General features: G+C 33.6%; 1 protein-coding gene across 4 annotated transcripts in view; it reads right to left on the bottom strand.

Moving 5' to 3' along the window:
• Positions 1-645: 645 nt before the first annotated feature.
• Positions 646-14,447, bottom strand: part of LOC138698574 (dehydrogenase/reductase SDR family member 7-like) — a 41,212-nt gene continuing 27,410 nt past the window's right edge. For all 4 annotated transcript variants that reach the window (XM_069824594.1, XM_069824597.1, XM_069824596.1 and 1 more), the window contains exons 6-8: positions 13,656-13,775; positions 11,804-11,970; positions 646-5,580 (exon numbers count right to left, since the gene is read on the bottom strand). In XM_069824594.1, the coding sequence (XP_069680695.1) occupies positions 5,502-5,580; positions 11,804-11,970; positions 13,656-13,775 (366 nt within the window). In that variant the 3' untranslated portion in view covers positions 646-5,501. The remainder of the gene's footprint in view (positions 5,581-11,803; positions 11,971-13,655; positions 13,776-14,447) is intronic.

Genomic DNA, 14,447 nt, shown 5'->3' with positions numbered 1-14,447 from the left:
CACACACCTTCATCTCAAACAGCAGAAATAACTAAAATTTTCTCTCAATTAATTACACTCAATAGAAGAATTGTATTCCAATGCATACCATCCCATTGTGGAATCCTGGGAAATGAGAATGTGGATGCTTTAGCAAAGAAGGGCAGCACTGCTACTTACAGACCTGTTACTAAATCTACGTATTACTCTGTGAAAAGATTTATTAAATCTACATACTTAGACTTCAACAAACAAAATTTGATAACACAATCGCAAGGGAAAAAGTGAAACTCTCTGCATCATAATCCACAGTTAATTCCCGATTTACCACGCAAATCGTCTGTAGCTGCATTTAGATTGGCAACAGGCCATGACTATTTGGCCAAGCATCTGCATAGAATTGGAATATATCAGTCCCCTAACTGCCCATTGTGCAACTCAAACCAAGAAATGGATTCGGAACACCTCAAAATCTGTGCTTTAGTGGCTGACCATGACAATATCTTTGAAAAATATTGGAGATTGGAGTGCAAGAAGTCAAATGACTTTGTCAAACGCCTGGCATTAGAAAAGAGTTGCGGCTTCCAGTATTGTTGTTTACAACATACGAAAAAAATAATTCTTTTGTTCAATCCCCCTTTAAGCAATAACAGCAATGTAGAAATATTGTATTTTTTATTCATTTCAATATTATAAACACACATTCAATACAAAATTTACATGATTAAATCTGGAAGAATAATAATGCAATGAATTATAACTTGAGAAGAACAGCACAAATATAAGAAAAGTTAAGTTTAATGTATGGCTTTACATAAAATAAAATTAATTATACCTAGAACTACGTATATTAATTAAATCACAAATTATTCACTGTCCGTTCTAATAATCCATCATTTCATAGTTTTCTCTGGTGAGCATCATCTCACTACATCAAATGATTGTTTTGTAATAATAAGCTTAATTATAAAAAAGTCTCCTAACTTATATTAGCTCTTTTCACGACAATTAAGGGTAGAATCCACTTTTGGATAAATATGGAGGGGAGAGAATGAGATAATCCAAAGCCACACTTTTAACAAAAATAGTTTTTTGTCTGCATTCATTACTTACACATTATGGGGAAGTTGCTAGTAAAGTATTATAAAATTTACTGAATAAATAACATAAGTATAAGCTGCAGAAATTGTCATACTACACCTAATAGCATTGAACTCTAAACTTTTAATACTGGTAAACTCTCCTGTGAAATTTCGTCTTCGTGGCTTAGGATTGTATCATTCTCAACCTTCATATATTATAAAAGGTCGATGAATATTCGTCAGAATTTTATGTGATGAAGAGAAGAAAACTCCAGCAGTAGAAGATAGTTTCACATTTGAAAATAGGTCTAGGTATAACGGAAAAGTACATATGCAAGCAGAAGAATACCAAAACAGTGACAGATGATTTCATTCACATGAAAATATTTCTGCTTAAATTATGTTTTAAGGCCTTTAAAAATAAACAATACAATATTTATTGATTTAACAGGTTTACAATGTCTTTAAATTCTTGAAATGGGTACAGGAAAATGTCATAGCCACAGTATTACATTAAAAAATTAACTCTATTTGAATTTATAAAAGTAACGCTTCAGTTCAAAAGTTATTTTTTCTTATTACAACTTCATATGTAATGATGACACATGGCACTTAGCATTGATGAATCTTTGCTTGCTCCAATATTAAAGGTGTGACAACAACACTTGTTTTAATGATAAAAGGCAGAAATACCGTACATTGATGCAAGACTTTGCTGCTAAAAAGAAACAAGCTATCAGTCTGTTGTATATTGAAATTGAAAAAGTAATTTGCACGCATTAAGTTTTATATTATTATATATGAGTTGCAAGTGTTGTTATATCAATCTCTTGGTAAAAAAAAAAGCCACGTGATGAAAGTAATACAATGTATTATCTCAAAACTAAACAATGCTAATTTTCAAAATTGACGGTATAAATATGTAAATATCTTTTATACATTGACTAGGGTCTTATCATTGGTTTCATAGACATATATTTCACTGTCTTGCTGCTGAGGTTTTAATTTTTCTTGGTTAAATATTTTCAGATACAGGATGAGTCAAATAACATGGAACATTTTTTCAGAAATGAGTCGGGGAACCTATGCGAGTATTATGAGATCAGAAATGTAAATCCACCGACGTCTTTCGGTGGATGTACATGCTGTAGGACAGCAAAAGTATTTATGGCATCAGCACATTAGTTTAAATTCTACTAGGATGATCAACATGCATCATCTGGCATGTGATATTTAGATATTATAAATGAGTGTACTGCAAATTGATTGTACGTTGAAGCTTTAATTAGTACATAATTTAAATGTTCTAGGATAGGTAATTGTCCAGAATAGCTGTTCAAAATGCCGACCATTCACTTCAGAGCACGCACACGCCAAAAAATCCATAGGTGCGAAATCTGGAAAACGTGCCAGCTAGGGTGTCTTCCTCTACCAATCCAGCAACAAGGGTGTATTGCTTTAAGAAAATCTTTACTTCATGATTACAATGCACTGTAGCCTCATCACCCTGAAACCACAATTCCTGACGTACTCTCAGTGGAACATTTTCCAGAAGTGCAGGTAAATTCTGTCCTAAAAGCTGTCTGTAGATGTACCTGTCTGGCAGAATGTCATAAAACTTGGTAGCTGCATAAATACTTTTGCTGGCCTACAGCATAAACCATTGACATCAGTGAATATACATTCCTTAATTCAAAATATTTGCACATTGCACCCCCAGTAAAATAATGTCATGTCGAAAATCACATATTACCTTCGTAAATTTTTTCCAACCCTATTTTACTAGTTGGAGGTATGAAATTGTAATAATAAAATAGTTGATTGTCACAGGTTTTGGCACTTATTTATTAAAATATTTTATCCATAACTGGTATCTAAACTGCTGTGAATTAAAAACTTTTTCTATGACAACCAACACATTACTTACTTACTTACGGCTTTCAGAGAACCCAGAGATTCATTGCCACTCTCACATAAGCCTGCTATTAGTCCCTATCAACACATTAGCAACCACAAAATCCATACATTCATTCATTTATAACTTCTTCACAAACAACACATTACAAAGGAAAAACCTACAATTTAAAATTAAATTTAGATACCAGCAATGGATAAAATATTGTATAGTACACGAGAGTAAATAGATTTTATGCGCTCGTGGAAAGTAAACTTCCTGCTTGGGCATATAATCCAATTTTACTTTTTTACACTACAAATGATTATTACAGCACTATTTTAGTAGGAAATAGCATATCTTTACAAACCACGATTTTCGAATTATGACACTATTTTACTGGGAGTGCGACATGTTCCCTAACTCATCTCTTAAAATTTTTCGGTGTTATTCTGATTTGCTCTGTATGTTTGTACAGATACGGAATTAAAAAAATGGGCCGAGTCTTGGCAGTTGTCCTCCTGTATGTAGGCAACAAGCTTTGCAAGACTGTTCACAAGCAGCATACATTTAGACGCTCTTGTTTACTGCACATGCGCAATGTGTTGTATTTGGAACTTTGTAAAATTAGGTGGCCCAAATTTTGTTTGTATGTCTGTACTTAGTATACATATTTTGTAAATTTTATCTTTTAAATTTACTACGTTTATTTTATTTGTGTTCAAACTACATCAAATATCTTACAAAATTCTAACTAGTGTCATTGGTGCTTTGTAAATTTGTGTTGCAATTCTGGTAACTCTGACTGGTAACATATTTGACTTCAGGTACAATTAAATAAAAAAAAACACGGTTTTAACAGTCTTTGAATGTAAAATGTTCATCACTACTCATTATGTGCTAAAAATGACGAGACAATATTCAGAAGAGAGGTTCATCAGTACTACAACTAGTAAATCTTTGGCATTTGCTTTTGATTTCCAAATATAATTCTGTTAACAAGCCAGTTAAGCTCAAGGACAAAGACATCAACATATTGAAAATATAATGCATTTATATGAAATGCAAAAATATGCACTTATACAGTAATGTAACATACCATATGCTTAATGCACTTAAGAATCACTACTCGATATAGATAATATTTTATCAGCATATAGTAATAGTGCACTGGAAGGAATGGTGAACGGGAGAAGAGTTCGGGATAGAAGAAGATATCAGATCATAGACAACATTAAGATATGTGGCTCATATGAGGAAACGAAAAGGAAGGCAGAAAATAGGAAAGATTGGAGAAAGCTGGGTTTGCAGTGAAAGACCTGTCGCAGAACACTAAATGAAAAAAATGAATGAAATAGTAATAGTCCCTGAAAAGAAATGCAAATGTATGACCTTGCGAGTCATGTTTATCGCTGGCCTAGTCAAAATGATTCAATAGATAGAAAATTGATTTTTTTTTTTTGAAATATAAATAATTTACATATGTTCCGAAATTTTAATATTTGCTAATCCTCCCTGTCCAGTCTGCAGAAAGAAAGAATAAATGAAGTGCATGTCTACAAAGCTTCCCTGCAATGGGTTCCACAAGCATCTACAACAGCTACAGAGAAGCAAAAACAAAGCTCTCTTCTTAACCAAATTTGAACATTATTCAGTTAAGCAACTAGTTTATTATTACCGGTATAATAATAATAATAATAATAATAATAATAATAATAATAATAATAATAATAATAATAATAATAATAATAATCATCATCATCATCATGTTGTTGGTTATATACCTGAGAATTACACTGGTCAAATTTAATGCTGTAGAGAGACAAAAATAGCATTCAGATATCTACAGTTTACACCTGGCTGATTTGGATTGACTCTTAATTTATAAAAGGCTGAAGATCATTCATTCGTTTACATCTGTCTTCAGTGACAGATGTGTAAATTTCACTAAGGAAAATCTCAGAATGACTCATTACATATGCAACAACAGCAAGAAAGGTAAAATATTCATTGGCATTGATACCTATCATATTACAATTTATATCAATAGCAGGTGCATTATTTTGTTCATACTCTGACGAACTCTTCTACACATTGGTATGCATATTTCAGTATCTATCTAATAATATAACAAATTATTTTCTAGACATTCCCTTGTTACTAGGCTACAGTTAATTCCCATTTAGAATCTATTTAAGTCCCGGCAGATAAAACCCCTGATAATAAAAATGGTAATTATTTATTGTATGTTTTGCCATATGAATACAAATACAGATAATATAAATCAAGCTAATTTAGTGAACATAATTCACTTAGCATAAGATAAGCTATTCAGAGGCAAAACATACAATAAATAATTACCATTTATAAATGAGCTTATCGGAACCCATACAACATGCCTGTAAAAAAAAAAATCTGATAATAATATAAGCTTTACTACTTTTACAATATTTCAATTTTATCTTTGGTTCATGCTTTTTCTGTGCTTTTAGGCGTCAGTCTTGTTTGTAAGCAATAAATAGCATGGAATCCTTTTGTTAATTCGCTTATGAAGATTTTGTATCCATTTTGATTTTAGTGTCTCGTAACTTCAATAACATCTTCGGGCCCATCAAACGAATAAACCTGAAAGAAATGAAAAAGCAATCGGTAAAATTTTAAATTTTATTGTTTAGAGTACTAGTACAGCTTTTAATAACTCTACACACATCATCGCCTTAATGCAAGGTTGATATATATTGCAAATCATTCATCTTGAGAATTTTTTTTTTTTATAATAACGCGGGTACTTGACTTGCGTCACTTACCCATATGAAACCAGTTATGTAGAACAATTTACCGACAGAGTCATTGTCCAGAGTGCGCCATAGGAGGCTGGTCTGCACTACATTCGCGATGAAATGAGATGATGGAGATTTGTTGGGATGCCACAGGGTAACAAAAATAAAAAAATATATATATTTTATGCAGTAGCGGACGGTGGGTTTGAAAGTTGAGGAGGCCAAGACGTGAATGATGAGAATATAAAAATATAAGGCCTGTGACGTACCTCATTACCAAGCGCAGAATTTATAGATTTTAAGAAATTAAAATTAGGTTTTCCAATTTATGTTTTAGGATTTTAAATCTTATGTTTAGGAATTTATATGATTTTACGGGAAAAGAATAAAAATAAACAACATACTGTTAATATATTACAACGGCTTGGTAAAGATTGCCTCTCTTTAGGACACTCCAAGTCCTAACCTTCGAATTAGGTCTTTTTAGGTCATACTGAATATAAAAATGTTACTCTTTGCTACATAAAACGAATAAGAAAAGCAGTATTTCGAGAGTAATGAGATAGCAACAAAATTGATTCGAACCAAAGAATCTGGAGCTTGCTCATTACTATTGCATAGTCTAATTTTACAGCAAATTAACTCGATGATCCTCTTTCTTCGCAAACCGATCAAATAGGTCACAACATATTGAATAACTGCTACTAGAAGAAGCTAGAGACAAATCTGTATTTGTTTCTAAACTGTCGATATATTTAAAATAATGTATAAGTAAATACATCTCGTAACACAAAAGAATAAAATAACAAGAACACCCGCAAACAAGAGAAAATCTAACAACGTAAATGAAAACTTTTACGCAGGGAGAGAAAACTAACAACACGTGACTCAATTTTCTAAAACCAAGAAGAGAGAAAGAGAGAGAGCCGAAACCAGCCGTGACTATAAGCAGTACAGTTGTCAGCTGTGGGTAGGACGTCACCAAATCAGCTCCCCTCGCGCGTTCTAGTCAAGTTTAAACACTCTTCTAACCAGCTATCTTATTGGTTGAACTGCTGTTGTCATGGTTACAGGGGAGTAGCGTCATGTAGCCGACTCCTCTCTCCCGCTCTCGCATAGACACTGCAGGCTGCTAGATGTCGACTATACAGGTTACAGCGCTATCTGTTATTTTTCAGTACGAATTATTTGTACTGTCTACAGTATACTGAGCGGGCATCACCAACTGAATGTGGTCGACTTTACGTAACTTACATCTTAGTCATAGTGAATAATAAAATTAATATAAAAGAAAAAAGTTCGTCATTTGCTGTAACTTGTCTGTGATCTTAATTCAGCTGAAATTATTACTGCCATATTGTGTTCTGGTAAAATATTAGGGGCGGCTCGGCCTCCCTTGCCTCCCCTGAAAATCCGCCGCTGATTTTATGGACCTTTGCAAGGATAACATTTTCAACTATAAACTTGAAATTTGGTATGGAGATGTAATTTATTATGTTGTTTTATTTAATTTGATATTCAGTTTGCTAAATCATTAGTTAAATTGTTTTATGACAATTTTGTCAAATATCCCATTATTGCAATGAAGATATTAAAATGTAAATTGAGTTATCTTATGCATTTTGTAAGATAATCCAATACTGCACTGAACATTAGTTCATTGGCCTTTTAAGCCTTTCTATGGGTTAATGTGAATTTTTTTAAGAAACTGAAGTGTAATTTCATATTAAAAAAAAAACGATTTATTGACGAAAAATACCATTCCTGCATAACATATTTCAGCCACATCAAAAACTCTGATGATACATACTTTGACTTATAATTTGATTTTACAATAGATTCTTGTTTGCACAATAAATATTTTTATTTTATATTTAGTTAATCTTACTTCTGACACTTCAAATTTATACAGTTAATTTATTCTCGTAATATTCACACATAAGATGCTTCGAAAAATATATGGGGCTAAGAGGGATGAAGTTACAGGAGAATGGAGAAAGTTACACAACACAGAACTGCACGCATTGTATTCTTCACCTGACATAATTAGGAACATTAAATCCAGAAGTTTGAGATTGGCAGGGTATGTAGCATGAGGTGGGATATGATGTTAGGAACTGGATTAATCTTGCTCAGGATAGGGACCGATGGCGGGCTTATGTGAGGGCGGAAATGAACCTGCGGGTTCTCTAAAAGCCATTTTTAAGTAAGTAATATTCACACATAACAACCAGGACAGCTTAATAATGCTTCCTGCTTTGCCACTGATCTCAGCATTAAACAATGAAAGAACTGCAATCCTGAGATATATAACATAGCTATTTATTGCATTTACAGACATGTCATTTTTAGTATAAAACTGTTTACTTATTTATATTATTGGTATTTTAAATTCTGTGTATTGTTGTTATTATTATTATTATTATTATTATTATTATTATTATATTACGGTACACTTATTAATATTACAATTGTGGATAAAAAATACTCAAATCTTACTTACTTACAAATGGCTTTTAAGGAACCTGCAGGTTCATTGCCGCCCTCCCTATCCTGTGCAAGGTTAATCCAGTCTCTATCACCATATCCCACCTCCCTCAAATCCATTTTAATATTACCCTCCCATCTACGTCTCGGCCTCCCCAAAGGTCTTTTTCCCTCCGGTCTCCCAACTAACACTCTATATGCATTTCTGGATTCGCCCATACTTGCTACATGCCCTGCCCATCTCAAACGTCTGAATTTAATGCTCCTAATTATGTCAGGTGAAGAATACAATGCGTGCAGTTCCTTATTCCTTTGCTGTGGTCGTGCCAGAGAATCAGTCCTATTCCGAGGCTTATTGTAGGGATTCGTAAGAAGCTGTTTTTTACGGTGATGGGTTGTTAGCCCTTCGCCCAACCCCCAAGCTGGAGGACCACCCCTTATCGGCTGTCCACGACTGCTTATTCAATATATTCACAGCTACCCTCCATATCTGGAGGCCGTCTCCTCTATCCGCAACCTGAGGACGCGCCATGCCGTGGTGATAGGGACCCACAATACATGGACTCAAATCTAAACATGTTATTTTTTTGGGGGGGTCAAACCCGGTAACCCCCTCCTTGAGTACGCCCCTGACTGAAAGAAATTCTTAAATCAAAATATTAAGATAAAGTCTGGGTGGATCTGTTCAAAAGTGTTGAAGAGCTCGCCCCCCCCCCAAAAAAAAAAGAAAAAGAGGGGGAGAGAGGGAGGAGGGAGATAGATTTCATTGTGTGTATCTCTGGTAGCTTACAAATGCAAATGTTGAAACATTGTTCTCCTGCATGAACTCACAGTGGACTGATAAGAATACAAGTTGCATATAATGACAGTAAAATCGATGCTTATTGTGAAATCATTTTTCAGTGAAGATTGTGTTGCATATCATGTCTTATTGCTTCAGAACAAAGAATTATTACAAGAAATCCATTCTTCAGAAAAAGTATTGTAGGAGTGATTCTAATTTACAGCAGTGAATTCTCAGATGAACCTATTTTGTAAGGAATACATGATCTACTGGCTAGAGTGCTGGATTTACAATCCTATGGACCCAGGTCCTATCTCCGGCATACCCCCGATTTATAACTTGTGTTGGGCAAGCCTGTTGTCCAGTAGGGGTTCTCTCCATGAACTCCCGTTCCCCTGTGGCATTCCAACAAATCTCATCTCATGGCGGATGTAGCGTAGACCTGCCTCCTATGGCGCACCCTGGACAACGACTCTGGCGGTAAATTGGTCTACACAACTGACTTCATATGGGTGAATGACGAACAGAAAGGTACCTGCCATTAATATATAAAAAAAAAAGAAGAAACAAATTTTCAATTCATTTTTTTAAATGTATTCTTTAAGTATTTTATTTTCAATAACATACTAGTATTTAATTTGATTTAATTGTATTGTTTTAATCTATTCAAAGACAACATGTATAAGCACTATGGAAAATAAACATCAAAGCTAAATTTTTAAAATTTGTCCTAAGTGTCCCATATTTTTTTCTGATGCTTTTGGGAACTCTACCCATGCCTGAATGCAAGACCAGATCATAGGCAAACACGCCTACTGCTTGAGCTACGTCGTTGATAGACTTGCCAGATTTTCAGAATGTCCATAAGGGACACTTAACATTTTTACTTTTGGCGACCTTAGGAGTGAAAACTGAATAATATGGGTCTCTTGTTTTCCTCTTGAAGGCCAGAGAGGATTCTGTAAGCATTGGCTTAAAAATGACTGGAGTCTATATTCGAATTAATTCAAGAGATTTATTTATACTGTGAGTTAAAGTTCACTTATTTCTGAGGAAAGGCCTAGACTGTTTTTAATTTCAAGTGTGTGTAATACAAAAATTATCACCTTTTAATGTGAAATTTATTTCCTATTTTCTTTTCGTAATAGGAAATTACGTCAAATAGAATACGCGAAATAAAATCAGTCACCTGTGAATGGTATAGAACAAACATATTTACAATCTTTCTTAGCATTGGTAAAAAAAATTACAGCATCATTAATCTATACTAATAATAAATCTGTAGCCGAAATTTTTCTGGTAATTTTCGATTTTCCAAAAATAATTGGTCCTAACATATATAATTAACCACCCTGAAACAGAAAATCGCTTTTTTGAAATTTTTGTTAGTATGTCTGTCTGTCTGTATGTTTGTTACCTTTTCACACCATAATGGCTGAAGGGATTTCGATGAAAATTGGAATATAAATTAAGTTCGTTATAACTTAGATTTTAGGCTATATGGCATTCAAAATACATTATTTAAAAGGGGGGTTATAAGGGGGCCTGAATTAAATAAATCGAAATATCTCGCTTATTATTGATTTTTGTGAAAAATGTTACGTAACAAAAGTTTCTTTAAACATAATTTGCGATAACGTTTAATCCTTGAAAAATGTTGATAGGACTGATATTTAATGAGATAAATGAGTTTTAAAATTAAAATAACTACCATCTAAGGCCGTGTAATGAATTAAAAAACAAATGACTTCGTCTATAAGGGGCCTTGGACAGCAACAATCGAAAGCTATGAAAGATAACCTACAGAGAATGTTTCTGTGTTTGTATGAAGTAATATCGGAAGCTAAATTAACCGATTTGTTTAATTAATTATTATTTCATCATTGGAAAGTGTAGTTTCTCTAGATGGACATAATGCTGTAATGTTATTACAGTAATATGTAATGTAATATAATATATAATATAATATAATATAATATAATATAATATAATATAATATAATATAATATAATATAATATAATATAATATAATATAATTTAAGTTATTTGAAGGGTTCAGAACCATAGTGGCCCAAGCACCATTTACTGAATACGTAGAAAACAAGGGTTAAAATTAAGTTATTACCATAATTCAATGGAAACCTATAACAAGTAAAATAAAATATACACATAAAATCTAAATGATGTTAATCTTCATTAAACTGTGGTTGCATGTAATAAAAATTAAGAAACATGTTAAAGGAATTGTCATTGCACCAAATGAGTGTCTCTGGACCAAAATGATCGCATTTTAATTATTTGGATGCAATTTAAATTAAGTAACATATTAAACGATTTATCCTTCTATCAAACACGAATGTTCCCTGGATCAAATGTCGTATTTTAATTATGTAATTACTTTATATTTATTTCTAACGGGTGCAGTGGAGCGCACGGGTACGGCTAGTAAGGTCATAAAGACTCTGACAAGTCACAGTATAATTCAGTGTAATTTTAATTTCACTCTTTATCACGCACAAACACGTTTTACTTCTTTTATTGTTCCATTTTGTATTTAAAATTGAAAATGTTCTACATAGGCACTTGAGCTAGGAATGCTTAAAAAATCAGAAGAAGAAATACGGGATTTTTTAATATCCCATACGATCATCATAATAAACGCAATTTTTCCTCCTAAATACGGGAAATCCCGTATAATACTGGATGTCTGGCAAGTCTAATCGGTGGTCCCCTCCTTGTTAGTGAAGTAGTTACTCTTTTTCAATCATTCTCCTTACACAAAATTTGTGTTACTTACTTATACGCAACGTTGGGATAGAAAACAAAGGCACGAGCAAGGAGTATGAGTGGGGGAAGCGCCATCCAAGCCTCTTCCAGTTTGTTGGCAATGGCAACAGCACACAAGAACCCACATCGTTCACCTGCCATGCGACGATCAGTGCTTTCTACAGGCTTGCCAAACTCCTACAAACACGAAGACAGTAACATGAAACTGAAAAGTGAGCATGAATACTTCTTACAGATGCACTTTTCTTTAACAATTGATCAGTTTATTAATGCCAGCTGTGAAGAAGTCTGTGTGCAAACACATTAAGAAGAGGAAAAGTCTTAATATAATGATGGGCAAAATTTTATGGGAATGGGGCAGTTCTGATGAAGGCCAATAGCAGGCCGAAACATGTTAACAAGGTAACATAAAATTTAACACGTGAAAGATATATAATACGTTTTTCAAAGTGATATAATGTTAAAAGTTGTGTAATCAAGATGTTTAATGTACGGTAATTCAGTATTTTCTTACCTCATAATTTAATTTAATTTACAATAAATAATAGCATGAACTTGTATAATACTGAGCGATTCCCCTTAAGAGATGGATGGGGAAATCTGCAGTATGCAGAATATAGATACGAGTAAATTGGATAGTCATGAACCTAAACGAGAACTTTGAGAACAAGGTGCACAAATAAAAAAAAAATATAAACTTTGTCGAAGGTGAATATTGCCTCTTTAATCATTAGTATTGCAAATACAGTACTCTAAAAACAGGATATGCAGTCACCAATGTGTTTTTTTTTAATAGGAAAGGCACTATCGGATTTGAATTTAAAGTATCTTTTTTCTCTCGTTGCAGAAAGATCAAATGCAGTTTTGAATAGGATGATACAATATGATCGCAGTAGTATTATCACGATTATTCGTGTGTTTTGTAGGTTAAGGACGTGCAGTTTTCAATAGTATGTGGGATATTTTGAAAATTTGAAGTTAAAACATGGTTTTAATAAATTAGTCTACATTATTCACGAAATAGATTTTTAGAGTCAAGTAGGTTCCCCTACTTTCTTATTTTATACATATAGACTATATTACTTATAGCCTATATATTTTTTTAGTTATTCATTAAAGATATCAGCTCAAAGAATTTGAATAAACATGTACAATATAATGTGATTTGAAACATTAAAGAAAAAAGAAAGTTAATTGTTGAAGGAAATTACAAGGGGATTAATTGAAATAGAGATGATGATGTAATATTTGAAGACAATCCCTGATAATATTTATAAGAATAGATATTAAATAATCAAAAGGAATGTAAAGTTCCTTAAGATAATTCCATGTGAATTTTGTAATAGAACTACGGATCTTCCTGGATAAACAACATAGTTAGGTCTAATCGAGAGTTCATTGTGGGCCTAATATCATCCCATTGTAAAATGCAGGTGTAAACTGTGGAGACTCCTACAAGTATTGAATATAATCTATAAATTAACAAACTTCCTGTTGACAGTGAGAACATATCTGTGATTGATACTGATTTTTTTTGCAGTACTGCCATATTTTCTCTTAATACTTCGTACAGTGAGAAAGTAAATAGACAGAGAAGAAGATAAATATTTTCTGGTAAATTAGCATTTGACAACGTCCTAACAGTTACACCACAGTCTAGTTATATACAGTCACGAAGCTTGAGTTGATGAGGGTACTAGGAACAATAGACTGTGCCAGTACTGTATGTGATGAGGCGATAGTAGCGATGCTAGTGGTTAGTAACTATCTATGGATGCATATTTCCTACGTATTGAGTTTCGTGACTGTATATACTAGACTGTGGTTAAGGTCTGGCCTTACTTATTTGTGTAGCTGCTCACCTCTCCTGGCTTGCCTGTGAAGCTCTTAGCAAGGAACTCGGAGTGCACAGGGCCAGGGACCAGCAGAGTCACGCTGATGTTGCTCTGAATCTTCTCCAGCCGCAAACAGTTGAAGTATCCCTGCACAAGCAAGTAACTCTGAGTTGCTTTTCACGTTCAGCACTCGGATAATTTTTTCTGTCCGATGTGAGAACCCTTAACTTGCCGTTACTCTTTATTGACATATTGGTTCCATGAATGACAACAGTAAGCTTTATTTCAAAACTGTCTGTAACTTATCATACACAGTGGCAGCCGAAGGCCATTCTGTCAAGTGGGGCACAACCTTAATGATGAACCCTGAAAATTAAAAACATATAAAACCAATTTATGTGCACTAATCTTTGTAATTCTTGTAGATGAGCTCCATTTTTCGGTTCTTTCTGCGAGAAAAACCTCTATAACTCTATTGTTGAAGTTCGGAATAGAATGTACCATCTTTCTCTCAATTGAGAGCACTGCCACGCCCAGAGGAAAGTTAAATGGAATTCTAAGTGTAATTCACAGAAATGTGCTGTTTCTCACTCGTTCGTACTCACAGATCACGGAACTGCCTGCCTTCTTACTACCGCAGCACTAGACTTGGGGAAACTCAGTTGAAAACTGTAGTGTGCACTGAAGGCGGCAAAACGCCCGCCAAGATTCTCTTTTGTCAGTGACAAATCTTTTTGAGAACTGCCAACTTCATGTATTGTAATATAAACTTTGTTTTTTGGATACCATGGAAGCATAAAAGTTTACAGGGAGCATTAA

This window comes from Periplaneta americana, chromosome 4 (assembly GCF_040183065.1).
Source record: "Periplaneta americana isolate PAMFEO1 chromosome 4, P.americana_PAMFEO1_priV1, whole genome shotgun sequence".
Classification (NCBI taxonomy): domain Eukaryota; kingdom Metazoa; phylum Arthropoda; class Insecta; order Blattodea; family Blattidae; genus Periplaneta; species Periplaneta americana.
This window is presented reverse-complemented; position numbering and strand designations above follow the sequence as displayed.